Source organism: Alligator mississippiensis, chromosome 8, assembly GCF_030867095.1.
Source record: "Alligator mississippiensis isolate rAllMis1 chromosome 8, rAllMis1, whole genome shotgun sequence".
NCBI classification, from domain to species: Eukaryota; Metazoa; Chordata; order Crocodylia; family Alligatoridae; genus Alligator; species Alligator mississippiensis.
This window is the reverse complement of record NC_081831.1, coordinates 56,683,219-56,710,225: the sequence shown is the minus strand read 5'-3', so window position 1 is coordinate 56,710,225 and position 27,007 is coordinate 56,683,219. Positions and strand designations below refer to the sequence as shown.

Here is a 27,007-nt window from a genome sequence, read left to right as displayed (position 1 = left end):
CTTGTATATAATGTGTACCTCAATTTTATCTAGCTTGTTGGGGAGGAGATGCAAGTTACGTATGAGAAAATATGGTAACCATAATTCTTAAGTGCTGGGCTGAGCTAGTTATGCCAGTTATTCCTGTTATGTCTTTGTGCCTCTGTTGCTTACATCAGAATAATAAATGGGGAAAATGATGATAACGATACTTTACTGCATTACTCATTTTCTTTGAAAATAAATTCATTGCTGTTTGTAAAGCACTTGGATACTACAATGACTCAGACAATATAAGTACCTAATAGAAAGATATTACTGATGAACAATTTTATAGTAAATATCTTTGTTGATGGTTTTGTTCCTCTTAAATTTTAATCTTGTGCTATATATCTTCCTCTGCATTCAGTCAGATCTCTGTTTTTTCTCTTACAAGAAGAGAATATGCCACCATTTTTCCTAAACAGTGGGAGGTCGCTTCTTTCTTCACATAACCGTTGTAACAAAACAATAATTCAGAACCCCTCATGGAACGGTATGGAAATTAAGAGACTTTAAATATTTCTAAAATCATGGTTTGGAATTATTTTGAAGTGTCTTGCAAATAACAGTTTGGTGACTCTTGAAGCACAAATGTGAAATGTATATTTTTTAAATGTTTGGCTAGTTGTACTGTTTTAAATATCATGAACTTTATCATGGTAGATGTTTAATGTTTAGTAAGGGATATACAGTTTCCCTTAACTTCATCAATCAACTCTACTGTGCTGCCATTTTATTTTTCTGGCAGTTATCTCAGAGTATAATGTAAACCATAAACAAACAAGGTTCTTTGGGTAAATGTGATATCTTTTATTACTCCAACTAAATAGTGTGATAAAGAAAAGAAAAAATATAAATGACCAAATGCCAAACATGAGAGCAAGTTGTGCTCTTGGCATGGGGGAAGTAGTGGGCACGGCCTGATAGCCGCGAGATCGGCGGTCCCGGCCCGCGCTGATTGGCAGGGGGCGGGTGGATGCAGCCCGTTTAAAAGGAAAAGCGCGCACACTGAAAAAGCAGGGACCCGCACCATATCGGAGAGGCCTGATCACCCTCACCAGAGGTCCTGCGTCCACGAAATCCCTTCCCCCCAGACGCTCCCATCACAACCGAGTATATCATTCGAACGTGTTTAGAGCTCTCGAGTTGACAGCGAGTTTAATCTTGAAACTGCTGTAAAGGAAACCACCTATACGAAAGTGTGAGCAAAGCATTTATTTGTTACACCGCCTCCTTAATTGTTTTTCCATCAACGGGAAGAGAGACAAGAGAAGGAGAAACAAGGTCCCATAACCCTTCCGTCCCCGGCCTGTTCACGCAGCACTTTTCTGGGTCCAACCACCCACCATCAGGTTGGTCAAATAGTTGGAAAAATTGTTCTTTGCAAGTTTTTGAGCACAAGCACCCTTCTTCAGGCATAGAGAGAGTCTGCTGTTGTTTTGTGTTCTCATGGATGGAATAGAAACCAATATGCAAAACGCAGGTCTGTGAAAATGCAAATACATGGCAGTGAGGATCAGAGGCCATGGGAGACAATAGGTATGAAACAGGTAGGTGGGGGGAAGAGGGAATGTTGACCTGGAGATAGGACTTAGCTGGTAAAATGTAGAGAGATTACTTGGGGTTATGGGATGGCAGGCAGGTAATAATGTGTCATAAATCCAACATTTATAACTTAGTCCATGATTTTTTATATCCAGTACATATATGAAGTGAAGTTTGTAGGCTCATCTTCAAAAGGTGTTTTGTAAATTCCCTTTGAGGATTAGAACTGAGAGACTGGAAAGAGAGTGGTTGTCTTGTAAGAAGTGTGCACCGATAGGTAATTGGGTATTCTTATCTTTGATAGATTTTCAGTGTGCGTTCATTCTGGTATGTAGTTGTTGTTTGGTATCTGCTACATATCTTCCATCAGGGTATTTGGTGCACTGGATAAAATATATTACATTTCTGGAGGTGCCGGTGTAAGATCCAGGAATGGTGATGGTTCTGTTGTGGGTGTAGTTATTCTGGGAGTGGTTGAGATATGTTGGCAGGTTTTACATTTCTTATCCTGGCATGGTCTGGATCCATTTGGTGTGCTTTGGGCCGTAGGAAGTTTGCTTCTGGTAATGAGATTTGCAAGTGCTTGTTTGAAGGATAGGATGGGTGCTTCTGGGAACATCTCATAAAGAATTGGGTCTTCTTCTATTATGGGTTCCAATTGTTTGAGGATTTTCTGTATAGGTTCCAGGGAGGGATGGTATGTCATAACTAATGGTGTGCAATTTGTGGGGATTTTCTTTTTGTACTGCAGCAATTCTTCTTGTGGTATCTGGGTGGTTCTTTCAAAAGTGTGATTTATCTCTCTGGAGGAATGTCCCTGTTGGATGAAAGCTCTTTTGAGATTTGTGAAGTGATGACCATGGGTGTTCTCCTCAGTTCCAATTCAGTGGTATCAGAGAGCCTGGCTGTATATTACAGCTTTCTTGGTGTGTTTAGGGTGATTGCTGGTTCTGTGCAGTTATGTATGTTGGTCTCTGGGTTTATTGTATATGGTGGTTTGTATTTTACCATTCTGGATATTGATCCTAGTGTCTAAAAAGGAAATGTTGGTGCTGGAGTATTCAAGAGACAGTCTGATAGAGGGATGATGGTTATTGAACTTATGATGGAAATCAATCAGATTGCAGGCTTTCAGTCTAAATGATGAAGATGTTGTTGATATATCATAAGTATAGCATAGGTTTGATAGTGCAGTTCTTGAGGAATTCTTTTTCCAGATGGCCCATACAAAGTTTGGCATCATGAATGCCTCATGCCTCCTGAGGCTGTGGGGGTACTGCAACTGTCCACAAGCAGTGGTGGTGGTGGGAGCGTGGTGGTGGCAAGCAGGGACCGCATGCAGGCAGCTGCAGTGGTGTTGGCAGCATGTGGGGGGGGAGGGTGGCGAGCACCAGGTGTCGGCAGCGAGGGGGGGGCCGCAAGCAGCAACTGCCCACAGGCACCGCTTGCAGCATCAACAGCGGCCAATCTCAGGGGGTGCACGTGCACCCGCATGCTCCCGCTATGCATTACCAATGGTTGGCATATTGTGGAGCCATTTTGGTGACCATAGTGGTGCCCATGGTCTGGAGGAAGTGTTACTTATTGAAAATGAAGTTGTGTGCGAGGATGAAGTGTATAAGTTCAGTGATATCTTTAGGTCTGTCCTCTAAGTTGTAATCTTGCTTTTGTAGATATATAAGGCAGGCTTGGATGCCATCCTGGTGTGGGACGTTGGTATATAAGCTGGTAACATACATGGTGGCTAGGAGGATATTGCTGGGAAGGTAGTCTGTGTTTTTAAGTTTTCATAGAAAGTCTGTTGTGTCTTGGACAAAACTTGCTCTTTAGGTAATAAGAGGTTTTACGATAGATTCAATGATAGACATTCAGGTTGATAGATTCAACCTGATATTTCCCCAGTTAGGGTTCCATGGTTGGATAGTATAGGTCTGCCTGGGTTCCCTTGTTTGGATTTTAGGGAGCAATTAAAAAGTCCCTGAGTTGGGTAGTGGGGGGAATCAAGTTCTGTAGGCTTTCTTGTAGTTTAGATGAAAATGATTTGGTGGTGGTTTTGAGTTTTAAGGTGAAAAGGGGAGTTGGATCTTCCTCTAGTTTTTCATAGTAAGTGGTGTCAGAGAGTTGTCTGTTGGCTTCTTTTATGTAGTCTTCATGGCTAAGGGTACCTGTAGGTCCTCCTTTACCTGCTGGTTTTATTTCTATTTAGTGGCTGGATCTTAGAGATTCTATGGCCCCTCTCTCTGAGAAGGAGAGATTGTTATGGTGGCACTTGTTTTTGATTATTTCACTATTCATTCTTTCCCTGAAGCAATCAATATAGCAGTCAAGGTTTGAATTTATCCACTGTGAGGTGTCCAATCTGAATTTGTTTTTTTTGTTTTTTTGGGGGAGTTGATCTTTTCCCTGATGTTGTCACAGGATTAAGTGTTGTTGAAAGTGGATTCATTTTGGTTGTGGAAATATTCTTTGGGACGGAGGCGTCGGAAAAATTCTTCTAGTTCTCCACATTGTAGTATATTATTAGAGTATTTTTCCAGGCAGAAATTAAGGAATTAGAGAAGACATATTTTTCAGCTTTGGTAAGTGTGTGTGTGTGTGTGTGTGTGTGTGTGTGCGCGTGTGGAGAGAGTGATAATATTTAAGGGTTGATTGGTTCCTTCAGTTTCATTGAGTGTGAGGTTGGAATGTTGTAAGGTATTGGTGGTGTTTCTATGATGGTTGTTTTGTGGCTGGGAAAGTTGTTCCTGTAGTAATTGGTTCAATTTCATCTCTTTATATTAGATATATGATATGATATGATATTAGATAGATGTTATAAAAAAAATCTTCGGTAGTCTTTTTGTATACATTGTCTAATGTTTGGGAAGATGTCTGGATTTATCTCTTCTAAGTTGTAGCATGTGTTGATTTCCTTCTCTTTTGGAGTAGGTTATGTGAAGGAGATTATTTCAAAGTTTTTCTGAAGTTCTGCATAGTTGTGACGCATATTTGGAATTGGATGTAGTAATCAGAGGATTGTAGATGTTCAGTCCTCTGGGAATGATGTTGTGTTTCTTGCATAGGCTTAGAAAACATATGTTGCTGTTGAGTTGGGCTTCTTTCTTCTTCATGTTATGAACATCCTACATAGCAGGAGACAAATAAACAATTGTATTGATTATGCAGGCACTGCATTCTACTTTTATTTGCATGCAAGTGTCAGAGAACACTACAATGGTGTTAGGATATGATGAATCTGCTTCTTTTGGAATTCTTATATGAAATAATTGACTAAGATTTATGCTTGATAGGGAGAGACAAAAATGTAATGTACATGTAATCTTGTTCATGTGCACTGGTGAAATGAGTTCTTTGTTTTTGAGTTAGTATCCAGCAATACTATTCATTTGTGTTATACAACCTAAAATAATCATTTCCTATAACATATATAGTTTTTGCCTTTCTTTTCTTGTGTCAGAATTTACAAAAATATTTATTTGAAATTAGCAAATATTTTTCTTTTCTGCTTGTACTAACTGCTACCTTTAAAAGGACACATTCTAATAGAATATGATGTTTATACAAGTTTAAATGGTTATTTATTAAAACTGCACTAGCTTGTGAATTTCTTGTCAACACCTTTTCTGGGGATGTTTTTCAGCAACTCATTTGCTACACTAACAACCTTTCTGTTAAATTATGTGAAATTTAATGGGGGTTATACTAGTAATACAATATGTGCAGTGAACATTTTGATAAAAAAAATATTTTAGACTACTCTTTTTGTCTCATTTCACTATCTTATCACTTAGATAAACTATTATTCAATTTGCTCACTCTCCTACAAACAATTGAACATATTCTAGAAGAATGTGTTAAAAGAAAATAGTCATGAGATAGTATCTTGCAAGTCAATATTTCTTATAATCAGTATTATATAAAACCAGAGGAAGTGAATCTCTCTGTTTTTTCAACCACTATGCTTCAATCCACATAATCCTGTGTTTTGGGATTTAACTGAGAAAATAAAGGAAGAACCTCTGCTTTTCAAATACTTTTAAAACAAAAAATAATACACATTTTTACATTTACCATGTGTTCTCTTCATTATATGGAATGTTTTATTTCATAAACTTGCTCTGCTGTTCCTATTTAAAAGCATATGAAGACACACTAATACAACCTACAGTTTCTCTCAAAGTGTGCAAATAACCTGTTATCCTCTCAGGTCCTATACTGTTCTGATTTCAGATAACAGCTGCCTGTATTTCTATTTGGCAGAAAAAATATCAACTGGAAAACCCCTGGAGATGTTCATTTATCTATTAACAATGTAAATGGCTGTAATCACTGGAAGGCACAAAAAACATTCATGAGCTAGAGCAAGGAACTTAAAACAGAAACCTTGTGGATGAATTTAAAAATCACAAATTGTTCATGATAAAATCAACACTAAAAATCAAAATATGATTTATGAAACAGTAAACTCTCTCTCTCTCTCTCTCAAGAACCTAATAGTCAGTAGAAAATTTAATTGAAAAGTACATGGCAACAGAAGCAAAGATATCTTGTTGGATTTATCATTAGTAGTAACCCTTTCTGATAAATTACTAAATCACTGATCTTACACTTGCATTAAATTTTTTTTCTACCTCATGAGACCTTTCTCTCTGTTCTTACCACTGGTTTTACCATTGTACCATACTTTCTTTTCTGCCATTGAACTTGGATTCAGGAAGTCTTCGATTCTAATTGAAGCTTTACCATGGAATACTGTGTTCTACAATTAACCTTTCAGTATCACTTTCCTCATTTTTTTATCCATGGACACAATACTGATTTACTTAACTCCCAGATCTTTTGGTATTTTTTGCATAGTGTTTTCAGATAGTTATGCAACTGTTCAATATTAGTATGGCCATCCATATCACCTTATGTTTTTCCTACTGTCTGTGGAAAAATCCTGTCCATGACTTTTCTTTCCCCCCTATCCTCCAGGTCTTTTCTCCTGGGAATTTATATACTAGGAATTAATTTTAAAAGGTTAGAAATGACATTTCTGCTACACCTCACAATAGTAACTGGGTGTCATAATGGGCGCATCCAGTTGAGCGGGAATGTACGCTTCATGGCTACTCAAGGGCTTTTGAGGCACTGCAAAATGCAAGCCCTGCACATGAAAAGGTTTTCAATGCTGCAGCATGGAGTCAAAACTAGATACCGGTAAATCCCAGTATCTAAAAAAAAACTGCAACCAAAAAAAGCAGGGTGGCATACATGGCTACTGCTATGCCCTGTCTGCTGGCCAGACTCTGCGTGCCCAGATTACTTCCACTGCAATCCTGGGAGGACCCCAGGTAAGGCTGCTGGGGCCAGCCCAGGTGCTTACTCCACTCTCCCCTACTCCACCTGGGGCAATTTGCCTTGCACCAGAGCATGCATACAGGGGCATTCCCTGGGCACAAGTAGCAGTGGTATACCTACGTGCTGCTGCTATTTGTTCCTGGGGAAAAGCATGTGCACACTCGTGGGGATGCAGCCAATGAGAGTGAAGTATATAGCCATGAAAAGTAGAGCCTAATCTGCTAGTTGTAAAATAGCAGTCTGAGAAGGCATTAAACCTACACAGTGTATTTGGGTATGACTGAAGAAGTTTAGATGAACACTTTGTACTATCAGAACTTACCATTTCACCATCCAGTAAGAACAATATGGTGTTTCTTACCTATTTGTGAGAAGAAGCCATAAGCATACTATCTTCAAATACATTCACTTTCTTTTTTTAATATCAGGATCCAGTTCACATTTCCCAATGGCAACCTCCCCACCCCACAACAGATTCTCAGTATGCTTCCTTCCTGTTCCCCTCCCACCAGCTTACTATATGAGTCTTGAATATTGTAGCTTCTTTCTATCAACTAGCATGATTTTTTTTAATCTTTTGGTATGTAAATCTGCCATTCTTTTTTTTTTTTGTCACCAAGAAATGTCTTTTTAATGTCTCCATCTATTTTGCAGTTTCATTCTGGTTTATGCCCTAAGCTTGGCTTGTCATACTTTATGGACTTATGTATTCAAAGCCATAGGCTTTTGAAGGGTTGGGAGAAGACCTTAATTCAAAAAACAGAACAAAAGAAAAGGGGAAAAGTAAGATGGAAGGTAAAAGTAGCATACACAGAATGGCATGAAAAGAGAGGGGGAACACCTTTGCAATGCAATCATGTTGCTACTCCTTTGTGGTCTTGTCAGGTCCTATTTAACACCTCTTGCATTCATTCAAAACACTACAGCAAATATTAGTTTTTCTCTCATTGTGTAGCCTAGGTCACCACCTCTTTTCATCCTTTCACCAGGTTCTCTTCCTTCGTTATATCAAATATAGGCTGCCCATCTTTCTCTTGAAGAATGAAGATGGAGGTTGCTACACAGAAAATCTTACAGTGGAATGAAAGAGAAACGTAAAAGTAACTCGCAGCAAGATCTGTGCATCTATGCAATACAATGCAAAAAACAATGCATACAAAATCTTACAGTTTTGAAGAAAACCATAATCCAAAATTATCATGATCATTTTCCCTTCCAATGGCCCACTTGCTGACATGATGGTTTATTACCACTTGCTATGTTGTTGCTTTTTATTTCCAAAAATTTCTGGGTGATTTTAGCAATGATGAAAATAAATATAGTATCAGTACTAGTTAGAGTAGGCAAGTATTGTGCCAAGCCTATTATCAGGGTGGCTTTAAAGTTTATCTGTAACCTCTCCAGTCCATGTCTAGTTTATGCTATGTATAGATAATACCAATATGTATTATGTGGCTTGTGACTTTGATGAGACTATTTTTTATTTGATGTTTGGTGAGGACCTTAAACTAATTCTCCAAATGTGAAAGGTAGAGAAGGTTGAAAGCAAATTTACAAGAAACTAGGATCTCTCTAAACTGCACACATATTCTTAGCATCTCTAAGTCTTAGCCATGCAAAGCACCTATGAAAATTAGGCCAGTGCTGTCATGACTTTTTAAATGAATCGTTATTCATTTGAATGGAATGCAAGTCTATCTTTCTAAGATACAAACTTAACTGACAATTTATGAAAATCCTGCAGGATTTTAAAGATCCCTTTAGGCCTACCCAGGTCCCAGTAATGAAGATTTTCAAAGGATTTTGCAAATCTTGCAATGTCTTCATTTTGTAGCAAATATTTTGAAAGCATACAGGTCCTGCTTTGTTTGATATACTGTGTCTTATAATGAAATGAAGGCGTTCAAGATCAAATAACTGTGAGGCTTGCATGCTAGTACCATTCTTGTGGTTTTATTGTATCTGAATCTATTATTGTACAAGAGATATAAGAAGAACATTCACATATGTTATTTCTTCCTATGATTTCAGAACCTGCTGCTGAATACCTTCATTTAAAAATGGTAACATTTTTTAGCATCCTATCTTTTGACTTTTTGAAGAATGTTTTCAAGAAAAACTCAAAATACATAGGGAAGAACAATGAACTAAGTTAAATTAAGACAGACAGTATTACTGACATTTTTTAAAAAGTGGTTAAAAGTAATATAGCCAGAAAAAACCCACATAAGAATAAGATGTGCCTTATGGTTTTGCGTTATGGCTTGTTACATTAATAGGAAATAAACATTCTGTAGTTTTGTAACTATTATGTTCTATTGTTTTAAGTACCAGATGGCATCTACACATGATGTTGGTGTACTGTAATTTTCATTTTTTACCCTTTGGTCAAATTAATAATAATTTGGATCAGAATAATACTGGTAATTCAGATCAGACTTTCTAATGTGTATGACTGATTTTGCCTTATATTTTAATTATTTTCATGGATATTTTACCCATGCTTTGCTGTACTTTAAAAACTGTGTCAACTTTAAGCTCCCCATTCACCTGTTGACTAAGAAAGATTTAAAGCAAAACAAGCTTGCTCGCTAGATGAATTTTTCCTAATCATGCAAGAAATGTCATATTTGGACAGACCAATGGTCTATCTAGCTCAATATTTAGCTCCTGAAGATTGGAAGAGGGCCAGCATTGTGCCCATCTTCAAAAAGGGGAAGAGGGAGGACCCAGGCAACTATAAGCCAATCAGCCTAACCTCAATCCCAGGGAAAATCCTGGAAAAGCTTATCAAAGAATCTATGTGCAATAAGCTTGCGGAAGGTAAGATTCTGAACTACAGCCAGCATGGCTTTGTTGTGGGTAGGTCTTGTCTTTCCAGTCTCATCTCCTTCTATGACCAGGACATCACCTGGACATGGTAGACAAGGTAGACATTATATACCTAGACTTCCAAAAGGCTTTTGATCTAGCATCACATGATATCCTTGTGAGGAAACTGGAACATTATGGGCTCGGCTGCTCAATGGTTCAGTGGGTGGGAAACTGGCTACACGGTAGGACCCAGAGAATTCTCATGAATGGATCTGTCTCATCCTGGTGCAAACTGGCCAGTGGTGTCCCTCAGGGGTCCATGCTTGGACCCATGATTTTCAACACCTTTATCAATGATTTGGATGAAGAAGTGAAAAGCTCACTAGCCAAGTTCATGATAACGCCAAGTTATGGGGCAGTGTGGCCATGCCAGAAGATAGGTTACAGATATAGATGGACTTTGATGGGCTAGAGAGTTGAGCCGACTGGAACCAGATGAAGTTTAATACTTCCAAGTATAAGGTGCTCCTTCTGGGGGCAAATAACCCTCAACATACATACGGGCTTGGAGGTGACAGCCTGACTTGCACCACAGCCGAAAGGGACCTAGGGGTAATGATCGATCAACTTATGAACATGAGCTGTCAGTGCGATGCAATGGCCAGCAGGGAAAATAACATGCTGGCATGCATCAACTGATACATCTCGTGTAAAACTAAGGAAGTGATAGTCCCAGTGTACTCAGCACTGGTGAGACTGCAGCTGGAGTAGTGCATCCTGTTCTGGGCACCGCACTTCAATAAGGACATGGAAAAACTTGAGAGGGTCCAGAAAAGAGCCACCTGTATGATTAGGGACTTTCAAGGCAGGCCATACAAGGAAAGACTGAGGAACCTGGGCCTCTTTATCCTAAAGAAGAGAAGAATGAGAGGGGACTTGATAGCAGCTTACCACTATATCAGAGGAGTGTATCAGGAGCTCAGTGAACAGCTGTTCACTAGGCACCCCTGGGGAAGACCGGGACCAATAGATACAAATTCCATATTAACCCCAGCTCCCACAACCGGGTGGGTTAACCCATAGTCAGGGCAAGAAGGTGGATCCAGGTTAGAGAGTGGGCTATAGAGTCAGAAGCCTGACTTAGAATACCCTCGACTTGTCAATGCTGGGGCCAGGACCAGAATGGTCTAAAGAGCTAGGGGCCTACCATGAAGGATGCCCAGAGCTGAGGGCCTGGGGTTTCTGACTGGCCTTGGAGGTGAGGCCAGCACCTGTGTGGCCAGAGGTCCCGGCGGGACCATACCTGAGACAAGGGAAAGAGTTCAGGGAGCTAGGCAGCCCAGAATGAGGGTGGAGTAGGCCACCTGATTGGAGGAAATCTTGTTGGGGGTCTGGATTGGAGGATTCTGGGGCCCAGTGTAGAGCCGGTGACGATAAGAACAGTGAATACCATCTCCGAGGCTTGGGCTGCAGTGTAGGGGAGGAATGGAGCTGCAGATAGTGCCCCCTGGCATAAGGGCAAGAAATGGGCAGCCTCCCACCTAATTAATATCATAATTATATATCATTAATGTGTGGCAGGTGAGAAGGCGGGTGGTTGGCCAAGAAATAGGTGGGCAGGCCATTGGTAGACTGGCCCCAAGGAAGCCCTTGTTTCAGTCCCCCACAAATGTGGTCCTTAACAATTTTCTCAAAGTTCTTGCCAAGGATAGAAGAGAGACTAACCAGCCTATAGTAACTGGTTCCTTCTTCCTCCCCTTCTTGAAAATAGAAGCCCCTTCTTGAGTTGAGGCCCCAGCGAGGGGGTAGATGTGATATTTCTGTTTCCTGGTGTCCTTTCCATTAGGAGTGACTCCTCTACACTTATCTGGTAACAGAGAAAATGTAGTTTTTACTTAGTTTTTCTCCATTTGTGGGATAGAATAAAAAGGTAGAAAATTTATGGTGTGTGTGAGAAAGAGAGAGAGCAAGTGAGTGTGCACGTGTGTGCATTTGTGTATGTGCATGCGCTAGACTCTATTGATGGAAATGATGTGCTTAAGCAAGTCATTTCTACCTGTTATGGCCATTTGTTTTTGTCTTCAAATACCTCTAAGGAAATTTTGACACTTGATTCTGTAATAAATGAGAATGAAATGTTTGCTCCAGAGTGAACGTGATTCTGTTGTTTAGATTGACAATTTACTGACTAAAATGGAATGTCTTATCTTATCTACGCTAGAAGAAACATGGTGAAAATGGCCTTTACCTCATGGTGTTGTTGCTCTGTGGGGTCAGGCCAACTTTCAGGATCTCAATATTGTGCTGTTAGACAGGAGGGTCTGACACAATTGCACATATACAAACACACAAATCAATTAAGTGCATACACACACACACACACACACACACACACACACACACACACTACCAGCTCAGGCACATACATATCCAAACCAGCCTAGGCACATGCATACCTATCACCAATTCAAACACATACACCCCAAAAGTTAGACACAGATCACTAATTCATATATCATGCACACAATGACATATATATATACACACACACTCACCAGTTCACACACATACAACCCACCTACACATACACACAGGTAAGTTCCTAATTTGGATGGTACAGTGTGTATGTGTGTGCTTGGGGTACCTGGGGGAAGGTTCAGGTGAGAGAGATAGAGAGTTAAAGTGCAGGGAGTGAAAGTTGCCAGAACCGGGATTAGAACCAGTGGACTATAGAGAAGTTGATTGAGGAACTGAGGCTTGGGTTTACTTAAGGTAGACCGGGGCTGGAAACTGAGGCAGACAGCTGAGATATTGGGGGGGAGGGGGGCAGATATGTGGTGGCAAGGAGGAGACAGCTAGGAAAGAAACTGAGGCAGAAACCTGGTTGCTCAGGGGAAAAGGAAAAGGCAGTGGGAATAAGACAGTGGCAAAGAAACAGGGGGTTTGGAGGTAGAGAGGAGCTCAGGACAGGTGTTGGAGATGGCAGTGAGCCAGAAGCAGGAGAGGGAGAAATGAGACAGAAGGTAGAGGGGCAAGGAGCAGAGATTGGAGCAGGGCCAAACCATAGTAAAGCAAAACCCAACTTAGGGGTCCAAATAACAGTTTTATTAAACACACTACACAGCCTCATGAAGTTATTGGTTCACACACACACACACACACACACACACACACACACACACACACACACACACACACACACACACACACACACTCTCTCTCTCTCTCTCTCTCACAATGGCAGCAGGAGAAAGAGACTCAGTGGAAGGATTGGAGTCCAGATAGGGAAGAGAAGTATAGTCCAAGTCCTTGGTTGAAGAGGGGGTGGGGGGGTGATCACTACCTATCCAGGCTGGAAAGGGGTCCTTGTCCGGTAGGTGTTGTCCAGAGGGGGGTCACCGGCAGGGCCTCTGGGTGGATAGGTGCTGTGGCTTGGTGCTGGTCCAGATGGAGAGGGTGTCCCACTGGGTCTGTCTTCACTGCCCCATTTTATAGGGGCAGACCTTGTGTGACCCTAGTGATAGGAGGCATGCCCAGGCAAGGGTCAGCCCCTGGCGTACTGAGCATGTGTGCTCCATGCAGGGATGTGCAATTTTGGGTGTCTGTAATGGTGGGGTACAATGGTAGCATTGCTGGCTCTACAGGTTCTTTTGTCTTTCAAATGCTGGGTTCTTGTCTCTGTTCCTGGGTGAGGTCCGTGGTTCCTGGATGAATCAATGTGAAGTGATGGCTTGGTCATTACAGGCCATTCAGTAGAGGCCTGCTATCATTGTATTTTAATCATTCCCAATCACTCTCATTCATCTGGGAACCAATTTACTTAGGAGGGGTACATGAATCATACAGTTGCAACACAGGGGATGCCTGGGCAAAGGACACAAGATGGAGGCTTGACATACAAAATGGAAACTTGACTTGACTTATGCTAACTTACAGATATAGGCCTAAAACAGTAATCACACAATATAAAATCAGTACAAACATAAAAATTATCACTTATAAAACAGTGGGTATCGATATCAAAATAGCAGGGAACTTATTTGGAAAGAGAGGAGAGAAAAATAAAACTTACTACCTAAAATAAAATGTAAAGCTTATCCTACATCTTAGCTTACTTATACTTATCTATCGGGAATAGAGAGGGAGAGCAAAAGTCAGAAATGGTTGGGGAAGGGGAGGGGGAATGTATTTTAAAATAAATAAAAAAAGAAAAACTGGGGTTTTTGCTACAGTGTAAATCGCCTTTCTTCAGAGAAAGTTGATAGCTTCCCGGTATATGCGGACAGGAGTGACTTATGGACATGTACAATGGCTAGTGTTTTAGCACAGAGACAGGGGGAGTTTGACTCTGAAAGAAAAACAGACAGATCTGTTTTATAATTAGAATAAGTGGCAAAATCAAACTCCTTCTGAAGGAAAAATCATAGCATTCCTTACTAATTGATTGCTAAGACATCATGAGTATCAAGATGGCATCATTAATGCATCTTCCTAGTACAAGAAAAAGTGAAGAAATGATGGGATAAAACATATGTCCCCTGTATTTCAGCTAGTAAAAATATTAAGTGGCAAGATAATATCAAAGAAACTATGTTTGTATGAGGAAGTATTTCACAAGTAAAATGCACAAGATGTGTAAAACTATCAAATAGTTCTTATATAGTATTCACAGTGAGGGGAGTAATGAAAATTGTTATCCATGTAAGCCATGATCTTTTTCATTTGTTTTGTTCTTTGGTATTTCATTTTATATTAAATTAACATGTGTCCTGTTAAGAACTCTGATGTTCTTACAGGGTATGTAAGTATGAAACAAATGCTTTCTTTTTCCAAACCATTGCAATATATCCTTTTTAAAATCAAGACTTGCTGCAGTAAGCTGACTAGTAAGATAGTTGAATATTTCCTCTTCAGGTAGACGTGGGTTCAAATCTTCTACGAGTCAATCTTAGAAAGGAAAGATGATTTTGTAGATGAGGCCCAGTTCCGTGTTTCATATGAGGTTGTTCATAATGCAGTAACAAAGGCCTAACTAACAAATTAGTTAGTTTGGAGGGAGGAGGCTATTCATGTGAAACACCCCTAGCCCATTGGTGCAGGGTTGCTCCTACCATGGCAAAGGCTTTAGGTGGAGCTCCATTCTGGCACCCCCTCAAGGCAGCACCAAAAGCTGGTCCCCTGCTCACCTCCGCTTAGTGACACATTGTCCATTATGCTGTTTGGTCCAACTCCATGGGTATTCCTCTTTATCTAGTTGTGATCATTCATGCAAATTAATTTTTGTTTTCAATATTTGGGACATCACAGCTTTTTGTACACAAATCCCTATTCACATGCAAACAAGAACATTCTCTTTTGGTTTTTTGGTTTAAACTTTTGTCATCTGTTCAGAGAGCAGAACTGATGCCACATAAATTAGGTCACTGATCATACACTATCAATGATGCATAGTTGAAACTCGCAGCTGAAAATCAATCATTTGTCTGAAATTTGTTCACATAACTAGTTGTTTAAAAAAATCATGAACAACAAATATTTTTTAAATAACCTCCTAACCAAGAAAGGCTAAATATAGCAGATTGTGTGCAGTGAATAGTTCAAGTAGCTGTATTAGCAGATTTGAACTTCTTCCAGAGACTTCCTATAGGACAGGACTGTCCAACTTTTAAGCAATCAGAGGCTGCTCGCCCCGGTGGCCACACAAATATTGGACCCAGGCCACACCCCCTCACCACTGCACCACCACGGTATGCAGCCCTCCTACATAAATGTATACTGCTGCACCATACATGCACAATAGCAGTCCCCACTTCAGCTCCCTCTCTGCAACATGCCATGGGCTCCCCTAGCATGGGAGCAAGAAGCAAAAGCTGAGGAAGGGAGAGCATGGGTGACTGGTGCCTCATGGGGGGGGGGACTTTCCCCTCAGTGTCCAGTCAGCAACTGGGGGGTCCCCCGTGGCCGACCAACCTGGAATTGGCAGTGGCACACCACTGGCAGTTCTGGACATGCCGCTGGCACTTCCAGGTGGGTGCGATCAGCTGTGGGGGGACCGCAGGGATCACTTCTCCTGGCATCCCCACTCCCCAGCCAGCACTCTCAAGGCGGGCACCAGCACTCTCACCTGCCCCCCTGTCCAGGAACGCTGGCTGCCAGGGGGTGCACCAGTACTCTCAGGGGGTGCATGTGCACCCCTGTGCACCCGCTATGTGTCACCACTGAGGGAGAGGGAGCCTAGAGACCTTGGCAGCAGCAGCAGTTGGTGTGACAGGGAGAGTGTGAGCGGTATTCTGAGGTCCACACATTAATTCCTTGTGAGGTGCATGCCACCCATGGGCCACCAGTTGTGGACAGCCCTACTGTATGGTGTTAGGCCTATCAGTTAATGCCTCTGACCCTCAGTTTCCACCTATGTAAAAAGGGATAATACATCTGCTACTTAACTCGCCTTGCAGAGTTAGTGCCAGTTTGGCATCATTCCTGTTGGTTGTTTAGACAATTCAGTAGGTATTTTTATAAGAACTGTTCCATATTCATGATTTAGTTGTACTGCTTATTGCTTGCTGATTTTCCTGGACTTCACAACTCAAGAGTTGAGTGAATTAAAACAAGTTTAAGATGCTTTAGCTCACAATTTAGCACAGAGAGCTCATTGACTGACTGTTTGTTTTAAACATTCATGTGAATTTTTGCTTCTTCTGCTTTCAGAATTATGGTTTGGAGACAGAAAACCTAAGAACACTTTCTCACAAGCTGAATGCCTCAGCCAAAAATCTTCAGAACTTTATAACAGGTAGAAGGAGGAGTGGCCATTATGATGGCAGGGCCTCCAGACGACTGCCAAATGATTTTCTTACCTCTGTGGTTGACCTGATTGGTGCTGCCAAGAACTTGTTAGCCTGGCTGGACAGGTAATTTATAACTTTTTTATTCTTTCCATGGAAAGAGTAATTGTTTCCACTTATCTGCCTTATCTGTTGCACTTTTTCTCTTGCTTCTATTATTAAATGCTAATATTAGAATTCCAGTTAGAGGTTTTGCTTTGTAAATTTGTTGTATATTTAAAGACCAGGTTACATAGACTAGGCTTCAAGACCTCAGGGGTTGGTTGTGGGATGCTGGAGTTTCCTTTGGTTCACCAGTTTAAAATCTCCCCCTGGCTGACGGCAGCCTATATGAAATTTATTATTTTGGCTCTATTCCTAGTGACAAATGTACCTGTCACCTCTGTAGATGGCAATATCATTGGCAATTTCAGAAGGGAGTCTAAGGTTAAATGAACATGGAAATTGAACTGCCTTGTAACCAGAAAAAAAAAGGGACGAGTAGTCATGGTAAGTCAGGGTTAACAAAAATTAAGGCAACAGAATGGGAAGCTTGCAATGTGGCTCTCCAAGCTTCATATCTGTTCTTGGGTAGTTTTAGTTAATAATTGGTGATACAGTTCCTCTTTTATGAATTGTGAATCGTTGTACCAAGAAGCTCTTGGCTTGAACTTTTTGTTAAACTATTGACTATATACAAGTTAAGCTTTTCATGGATTCTATTGGACGTGTAAGTTACACCTCAAAAAGCATCTTGGTAGTAAAACATGCTAAATTATGACCAGATTTGAGCAGTCATACTCTCACAGGCTGCAAATGTGTTATTTCTCATAAGAACAATGAAGTCTGGAGTCTCATAAGAAATATGGGCCTTGGAGATTCCAAGGAAAACAAATGTCCTGCAAGCAGCTGTCACTTTCTCAGTAGGAGGTACTCTTCTTCTAGAATGACTACAGAAGTAAGGCTCTCATGCTCCTTGAGAGCAGTGGTTGTCAACCGGGGGTATGCATACCCCTAGGGCTACTTAAAAGGTCGTAAGGTGTATGCAAAACTGATGTGTCTGATAGTGTGGCCAATTAAATGTGGTGTGCGTGTGCGCCGCCACAGCACAGCATACAGGTGGCCAGGAGTGCAGCCCGGCAGTGTGGAGAGCAGCCAGTTCTGCCTGATAAGTCTGCTGTGAGGCAAGGAATGTGGGGGGACAGGGCGCAGATTGAGGACCCAGCAATGGGGGAGGGACTGGGCCTAGGGAAGAGGTATGGGCTGTCCAGCCAGAGCAGGGTGCAGGACTGAGCAACATGCAGGGGCGGGGGGTGGCTCCTGCCACTATGTACACCCCTGGGAGGGCATGGGGGCATGTGCCCTCAGATCTGCGCACAGGGCAAGGGCAGGCTGCTGCTGCAGGCTGGGGCCAGCAAGGTGCTGGATTCTTCCTGGCAGGGGGCTGGGCTAGGCTGTGCTTGGGACAGATGGCAGCGAAGCTGGGGGCGGGGGAGGGTTGAGGGAGCTATGGTGAATTTTGGGGTGGCTGCAGCCCACCCCCCGATACCCACCCTCCAAGCACCATTGCCACACAGCCCAGCCCAGCCCCCTGCCAGGAAGTGCTTGGTGCCACCCCAGCCCACAGCAGCAGCCTACCCCACCTCCTGTGCAGATCTTATTTCTTAAAATAAGAAAAAATATAAATGGGTACGTGAGCTGAAACTTGGAGACAGAAGGGGTACACTGGTTTAAAAAGGTTGAAAACCCCTGCTCAAGAGTGCTGTTGGTTGTGGTCTTCTGACTGTACCATAAATAGAGGACTTAACTATTTATAAAAGAATCAAAACTCATGGAACAGGTGATATATTCTATTAGACCAACTAGATATTTGCAAACAAATTATTGTATTTAACTATTTGTAGTTATTTAAAGGTGTCTGTTCCATTTTCCCCAAAAATAAGAAACCCTAGATAGCTCTGGTATCTTAACTAAAATCCAACTAACTTCCCACTTCAATATCCTTGTTTAAATAATTTATTATTCAGTTCACATTACAAAAGCTTGATGTTCTTTCTGGGAAAGAATGTCTTGACTTCTGTTATGTGATTTGCATTTCTGTAGTAAATGAATGGTCTATCCTCAGCATACAATACACATCCTCAAAAGAGCTCTTGAACCCTTCAAAAGAAGGACAAAAGAGTGTTATTAAAAAGCAGGTTTTATTTTAGATTTTCTATCAAAACAGAAAGGGATTATAATTGATCTGGTTAAGTCTAGTTTAATCAAAGTTACATTACCAGTCCAAACTCCCTGTTTTAAAAGCTGTTTATTTTATAGGAAGACCTGTGTAAATCTTCTGAGACCCATCTTCATATACTGCTATTTCATTTTGGAGAAATGGTGGTAATTGAATAGTTTAAAATCATCATCTTGATAACATAGAAGAGAGAATATTACATAACAAGACTCCATGCTCTCCTCTTATTTTTGCTTTCCCTCCTCATTTCTATGATAGAATTTTGAAACACAAAGGAGTTTTTCTTTCCCCCTTTGTGCACTTAAATGGTACTTACTTATTCATGTAACTGCTGACTTGGGTATTGGTGCACAGTTTGAACCCCATGTAGCTATGCTTGTTATGTGCTCACTAAACATGTTCAGGAAGCTGCCTTCTGACTACATAGATGTCTGGGTAGAAAAGAATTTGCTGGGTGTGCATGTAATCCTGGGTAGTTCCTGAATCTTTAATCCCATAAAAAAACATAAATAGAGGGTGTTTGACACTGGAGAAGGCAGCCATCCCTCTTTATAACTCGAAAGCCTAAAGCAGGGGTGCTCAACCTGTGGCCTGTTGGGCCAGATCCAGACCACAATACCATGGCATTTGGCCTTTGGGGCTTCCCATGGTTCTGGAAATTTGGTGATGGGAGAGCGATGACATCACTCCCCTGCTGCCATATCTCTGGATGCATGGGGAGCCCTAGACCCTGTACATTGGAGCTGGTGCCTGATCCCAGCATATAGGGCTGGGTGGGGGTAATAGCAGGCCCCAGGGCCCCATCTCATGTAGGGGGCTGGAGGGAGTCTTGCCTCCTCCAGAACCAAATTCTGGCATGAGGGGGATGGGAAGAGGTGGTGCTGGACCCCTGTGACCCAATCCTGACATGCAGAGGGGTAGGAGGGGGCAGTGCTGTGCCCCAGGGCCTGATCTGGGCCACAGATGGCCTTATCCAGCCCACAAACAGACTCCTTGCAACTCATCTGGCTGGGGAGGCCAAAAAGTTGAATACCACTGGCTTAGAGGCTAAAGGGCACTTGTCAAAGGATTGAGAGATCTGACCCCACTCACCCAGAGGGGTTTTGCACTTTGCTTCCCCAAAGTGTTCTAATCATTAGACCATTGGCTAGGCGTTACTCAAAGCACTACCCAGCATTTTTTTTAAAGTTGCCCACTAGCCAGCCAGGGAAGACATAAAGACAGGAAGAGAAGAACCCAACAGAGAGAGTATGTGAGACTCAGTACTACAGTTTCTGCCTTAGAAGAGAGGAGCCCCTGGGCTTTAACTTCAGTTCCTGTTCCTGGTGGGGCAGAAACTATGGTAGTGATGTTTGTCTGTTTTATCCAATGCATATTCAGAACAAAGTACAAAGGTCTTGGCATCAAGAGAAGGGGTGGAAAGCTTTCTAGACAATGCCTAGTTCATGCTGGGAAGTGGGAGGCACTGGTTCAAAACCCCTCAGGGCATAGGAGGCCTTGATCCAGGTCTTCCATTCTCTTGTCAAGTACCTTTTAAGTTATTGGGCCTTTAAGTGGAAGGCCCACCTTCTTTTTCCTCCAGAATCAAACACTTTTACTTGTATTTTTGGCAACTAAAGATTTGGGATTTACCCTGCATTGTGTGTTTGCCCAGGTAATTCCATTCCCCACAAATGCCTATGAGGAAGTGACCTGGATACTGAGCTTCCTTCTGTTTTACTTCAAGAAGGCATACATGTGCTTGGATTATCCTATTCTGTTGCAGGTGGAAATAGAATCCAAACTGTGCATAAGTGCCAAAAACTGCAGTTACACAGCGATATAAATGCTAGTTAGGCACATAAAAGTTAAATAGTATTTGGCCCTAAATGTTTTGTGTTAATCAGTACTACATGTTCTCACAGACACTAAATCAAAGGAACAAATATTCTACATAGAGTAGAACTATAGTACAGTTGGGAAAAAGATGCATTTTGTTTGCTACATCTTTCGTGATGACAGTGATGTGTCTATATTTTGAGTTTCTCTTTCTGAAGAAACATTGCGTGCGTTAATCTATTGGCTCACTAGCCAGTATATGAATTGTCCATTCATTAGAAAAAACATAAATATATATTTTTAAAAATTACTGGTTCACATATGGTAAGCAGTTGGCCTGTTTGAATTTTGAGATTCCAGATGGAAGTGAATGCCCAAGCATCATAAAAATGTAGATATGACCAGAAGTCCAAAAATTGTTCTTAGTATTTCTTTTGGATTAAATTTTCAGAGTTGCTGAGTATCCAATCCAGCTCAAGTCAGTGGCAGTTGGGGTATTTATCTTTTCTGAAAATCATTCACTAGGGCTAAAAGAGCTCAAGGCTAAATTTTCCATCATTCAGTTTGCACAATTAGGGCTAGATTTTCAGAATAGCTGTGCATCAAATAGATTCATCCTTTTGTATTTGACATTAAACTTAATATAAATATAAATACACCCCCCAATACTCCCTAAAAATAAATTCAGTACAAAGTAATACCTTGACAAATATTTCAAATTGTAATTATCAAAGTAAACACTACAACAGTTTCACTGATGTTATTATATGTTTTATCATATAGTACCCAGGTCTTTTATGAGCACATTTATGCATACAGTTTATTTCAGAAGAAATTCTTAAAAAGGCTGGAGGGATGGTAGAAAGAACAAATTGTAAATTTTCAGGTGCTATCTAAGTGGAAGATCATTATCCTTTTGACCATTACACTCTTCTTTTGTATGATGCAAGTCATCCATATTTTTGTGTCTGTTCTATAATTTCCAAAATCGGTGAGGATAACCATTCTTGAAGTTGTAACCAGGATATTCTGTGTATTTTACTAGTGTATTTTTAAATTACATGTATTAGGAACTGGAACAACTTTGTGGCAGATTGATACTGTTTTCTATAAAGCTATTGTCTATCTTTGGCAGGTCTCCATTTGTCAGTGTAACAGAATACTCATTGCTAAAAAACAACATTGTTCAACTGTGCCTGGAATTAACAACCATTGTGCAGCAGGTAAGAATTGGTTTATCTTGTACTATTGCTGAATCACCTTCATATTGCTGAAGAAATAGTAGGGTATGACCAACCTCCCTCTCCCCCTGCAACCCCCCCCCCCCTCCAACAAAACAAACAAATAAAAACTCTCTGCCTTATAAAAGGCATTTAGGAAATTTCCAAAACAATACATGGGAATTTTTAATCTGTAATTTAAACTCTTTGCTGGGAGCACTGGGAAAGATTTTGTGCCTCAGTGATCCAAATAGGGTTTCTCACTCTGGGGTCAAAGGATATGGAGTATAGGAGCAGATGTCCACTGGCTCCTCACGTTGGGTTTTGAGCCATTAGAACAATAACCTATCATCATGAAATAATTCAGGTACAGAAATACAGGGAAACTATTCTAGTGAACAGCAAATCTAGTACTATTGATTTATTGACTAGGTTACAGCTAACACATTAGAAGTGGTCCATAAGTTTTCCTAGTGTTCCTTCTTAGAGCTATTGTTGGACTAGAAATCAGCCGAGGGTTGTGAGGCGGGAAATTTGCCTTTCTAGCCAATAAGAGATTCAGTGAGAGTACACTAATAAACCTGACTAGAGCCTCCAGCATCTATCATCTGGATGTTGTAGCCACTCTGCTTGGATATGAGAGCTAATTAACTGAATAACCTCCACAGACGCAAAGTAACATAAAACGAATTAAAAGTTTATTGGAATGTACAGACCAGAAAATCTAATATTAACCATGGAACTTGTTTTAACTAAGTTACTATACCGAATACTATGACTTATTATACCCAATACTACTATTTGAACTATACTAACAAGACACACATGGGACAACAAGGGGAAGACAGGAGACAATTACCTCAGGAACTGCAGGCTGATACAACCAGAGGGAAATGGGGTGATTTTGGAATCTAGCTCCAGCAGTTGCCTGTCAGAACATTGGGTCGATTCCAAAGAGCAAGTCACAGCCAGGCTAATCTGGTACAAGATGAGAAACGGTGCTTCCTGTGGCATCAGGAAGTAGAGGTGGCAACAGAGTTCTTCAGGTCACTCTTGCCCTTTCTCTCTGTCTTCTCATGCTCCCAACTACCTTGACATATTCCTCTAGTTTTCATACATGTTCACCCTTGCACTCAATCACTCTCTCTCCAATACTCTTTTCAGTTAGCCCAAGACACACACACCCACCCCGTGTCCAGGAAAAACCTTTATTCTCTCATACACCTATTCAACAACCCCATACAACAACAACAAAACAACCCTCTCAAGAAAATGATTTATATCCTTTTTCCACACGACACTAGTTACAGCAACCCCCTGCTGCACATGGCACTCCCTTTCTCACATGGTACTCTTCCTCTGGTACTTTTCCACTTATAAGCAAAGGCTGCAGGGGTATGAGAGGTCAAGACGCATTATGCCGTACACTATGTAGAAAACATATTAAATGTAGCTCCTAAACGATATCAGAGCTAGGCCATATTAGAAATGCTTTACAGATTCTATGAGTTTGACACACACCAACAAACAAATGTGATATAAAACATATTTAAATTTTCATAGCACTATTATCATCATAGTGCCTGTATGTAAGTAGGCTGGCCACTGGCCACAGCTGGAGCTAGTCTGAGATATAGCCAGGGCAACCAATTCTACCTCACAACCTGATGGATTGCTAGAGTCAAGAGTGGAATGTTCATTCTTCAGTGCTTCACAAGCCTACAGTCATCTGCAAGCAGTATTTGTCTGCCTTCAGGTTTTATCTCCTTGCCTCTCTCCTGCATTCTGCTTCAACCTGGTTCCCTAGTTCCTGTATCCTGCCTGGTTCCTACCATAGCCTTTTCTAGCTGCTGCTCTGGTCCTGTCTAGCTACTCTGTCTCCATGACACTATAGGTGACCATTACCATTTGCAGGGGATACATTCTTGAGATCCCTGCAAGTGGCAAAATCCACAAATATGGCACTGCATTCATGAACGTCATGAACACAGTGCCCCTGGCAGCTGGGGGGGGGGGGGCATGGCTGCACTGGCAGCAGTGGGAGCCCAGCAGTGGCAGTGGTGGGAGCCTGGTGGTGGCAGTAGGAGCCCAGCGGTGACAAGCACAGAGCTCCCAAGGAGCTCCTGTAAGGGTGTTTAAGATGTGGGTTTGGCATTTGCAAATATTTGAAACCACGAATGCCGAACCCGCAAATAGTGAGGCTTTCCTGTATAGCTATTTGTTCAGGTTGCCAGTCCAAACTTTTGAATGACAATCTGCAAACTTGATACTGAAAATCAAACTCTTTTTAGTGATATATGCTTTACATACAGTAAATATAACTCTTCTGCCTGGCCTTGGTCAAGGGACTTAACACCAACCATAGTAAAAAAAGTTTGGTTGTCTGTAAAAAGTTTGCAGATTGTCAGTAAAATATTTTCTTTGGTTGTTAACCCTGTTTGACTTGAGCAATGGTTTTACACCAGGAGTGCTCAACTCGCAGCCCACAGTCCAGATCTGGCCCACAGTGGCACGTTATCTGGCCCATGAGGTTCCCCACAGGTCTGGAAATTGGGCAGCTAGGGAGCCCCACTGAGCACTGCTCCCCTGCTGCCAAACTTCTAGACCAATCGGGAGCCCCATGTCCTGTGTGCTGAATCAGGCACCTGATCTCAGATCACAGTGCTGGGCAGAGGTGGCACCAAGCCCCAAGACCCAATCCCAGTGTTGGGGGCTGGGAGGGGGAACTGCCAGGCCCCCAGGGTCCAACTGTAGCATGAGGGCATGGGATCAGGTGCTGGCAGGCTCCCAGGGCCTAATGCCAGTGCTTAGATTAGGGAGTGGGAAGTGCTGGTCCCCAGGGCTCATTACAGATGCACGGGGCTCAGTCTGGCCCATGGACTGGCTCTGCACCATTCTTCTGGTCTGCAGGGCCTAATGTTTGAGTATACCACTGCCTTATACCATAGGGGATATGGTCTACAAAGCCCTGAGAGAGTGCTCCACACAGGGTGCTGTGCTCCTGCCCGGATACTAAGTGCTGCTGCTGTGCTCTGTCTGTACATCAAGACAGAGCACCAACTCATTTTGAAATGAAGACTGCCTCCAATCTAATTTAGAAAAGAGCTTCACTCAAGCTCAGGTTTTCTTAGTATTTTTACTGATGGCTCCATTTTTATGGAAAGGCATGTTTAGGCTTGGTTTGTGGGTTGGGGGGGTGGTTTGGGGTTTTTTTTGTTTGTTTTTTTACAGATGGTTTATAAATTTATAGACAGTTTGAAGCCCTGCTCCTGATGTCCAGCTTCAACTTGACCAGTCATTTTGCATCTTAGCCGTTAATTTAGGCTCTTCAGTAAATGCTCTGATTCTTGACCCTTATCTTTGCCCTGACTCCAGTCTAGTTTTCACCACTGACTCGTATGCTTATTATATTCTTTGCTCCATTGTCTCTCTTGGGCAAAACTGATGATTCCCTTATCTTTCTTTAAAGCTGTTAGTTTATGCTTCAGACCTTCTCCACTTAAACTTCATGAAATGTCTTTCCTTTTTTGCAAGTTAGTTACCATAGAAATTGCAGTTTATGAGCAGTCACCTGTTATGGTCCTAGATCCACTTGCACAGCTCTCAACCTGCAGCTGTGGGAATAATGGGTGACTGTAACAGAATAATTGAAATAAGATTTTTTTTTTTTCAGCAATGGAGACAACCGCTGCTTTACAGTCCTTTTTTCATTGTGTAAATGGATGGGAGGATAGTGAGGCAACAGGTGGGCTTTGTGAGCATGAGATGAAATCAATGAATTAAATAATTACTGCCTCATACAGTAGTAGCACCACCACACACACAGGGCTCATAGGAAAAGTATACCCATCACCTGCTGAGGGGTATCCTATCAGAAAGCTGCTGATGCAAAAAGAAGCAGTCTGCTGTCTCTGCTTGCAAGTGCTGTCAAAGAAACACAAACAAACCCCCATTTGGGAAGGAAGAAAGACAAGTAGTTAAACTGAAGCTGTCAGAAACAGAGTACACTCAGCAAATGAAAGAGTATACATAGCAACACATGACAGATCACAGGGAAGCCCAGAACAAAATGCAGAAATTATATAAAAATAAATAATGTGAGCAATTAAAATTATATCCAGTTTCTCAAATTGCATAATAATTTCTAATTTGATTTTTTAAAAGGTAACACAGTTAAGTATTTTCAGAGACAATAATGCTGCAGTTGCATACTGAGGACCTGATTCTGATTGTTTGTCAATCCCGAACATTCATTTGATATTGGGAGAAGACTTTCTATTGATTTGCTAATAGCATTTGGAATAATATTATTACATAATGGAATAATACTTGTTGTCTAATAAAAAGATGCACACTGAGAGATCTCTTTTTCGCAATGTATTTTAGACTTTTGTAATAAAGAAAATGTTTTAAATGTTATATGGCAAGATGTTCAACCCCTAGCCTGTGGGCCAGCTCTAGCCTATAGCACTGTGTCATCCTGCCCATGAGGCTTCCCCCTGGATCCCTAGGGATCCCCACAGGCTGTGGCCCTACACATGAGATCCAGCATGCAGGGTAGCACAGAGCCCAATCCCAGTTCACAGGGTGAGGCAGGGCAGCATGGGACTGGGTCTATAGCAGGGATGCCATCCAGCCCTGTTGGCTGGATGAGTGATGTTGAGCTGGTCCCTGGGCTGAATTGGACCTGAAGGCCAACGCTGCATGCCAGATCCAGCACGTGTCCTGAAGCATCCAGAGCAGACACTGAATGTGGCATTATCCTATTCTGGCTGCTCCAGGGTTTCACTGCACATGGCAGTTGCTCCACTGCTCCAAGGCCATTCTGCATGATGCATCCATTCTGGGATGCACCATTAGATCCAGAGTAGAGCTGATGTGCTAGAACAGGTGCTGTGTGCCACATGGGCCTGCAGTGGTTGGAGCTGGTGTTGTGTGCGGCATGTAGGGCCATCTGGCGGGCCCTGCATATTGCCTATGGTTCAACTCCGAGACCCACAGGCAAAACACAGGGGACCAGATGATGCGGCTCTGCAGGCTGGATTCAGCCCATGGGCTATAGCTTTGACACCCTGTGTCTACAAAAATGTGGAATCAAGGATGTCTCAGTCATTCCTGGGGCAAATGGTACCAGCACAGGGTTCTGTTGGCATACTTGACATTGGTGACATTTCTTTACTTCC

At 41.8% G+C, this 27,007-nt stretch overlaps 1 protein-coding gene across 1 annotated transcript in view; it reads left to right on the top strand.

The window, feature by feature from the left end:
• LOC109283280 (connector enhancer of kinase suppressor of ras 2) overlaps window positions 1-27,007 on the top strand; it is a 280,861-nt gene that overhangs the window by 46,152 nt on the left and 207,702 nt on the right. The window contains exons 2-3 of the mRNA XM_059733119.1: window positions 16,432-16,634; window positions 21,740-21,827. Of these exons, the coding sequence (XP_059589102.1) occupies window positions 16,432-16,634; window positions 21,740-21,827 (291 nt within the window). The remainder of the gene's footprint in view (window positions 1-16,431; window positions 16,635-21,739; window positions 21,828-27,007) is intronic.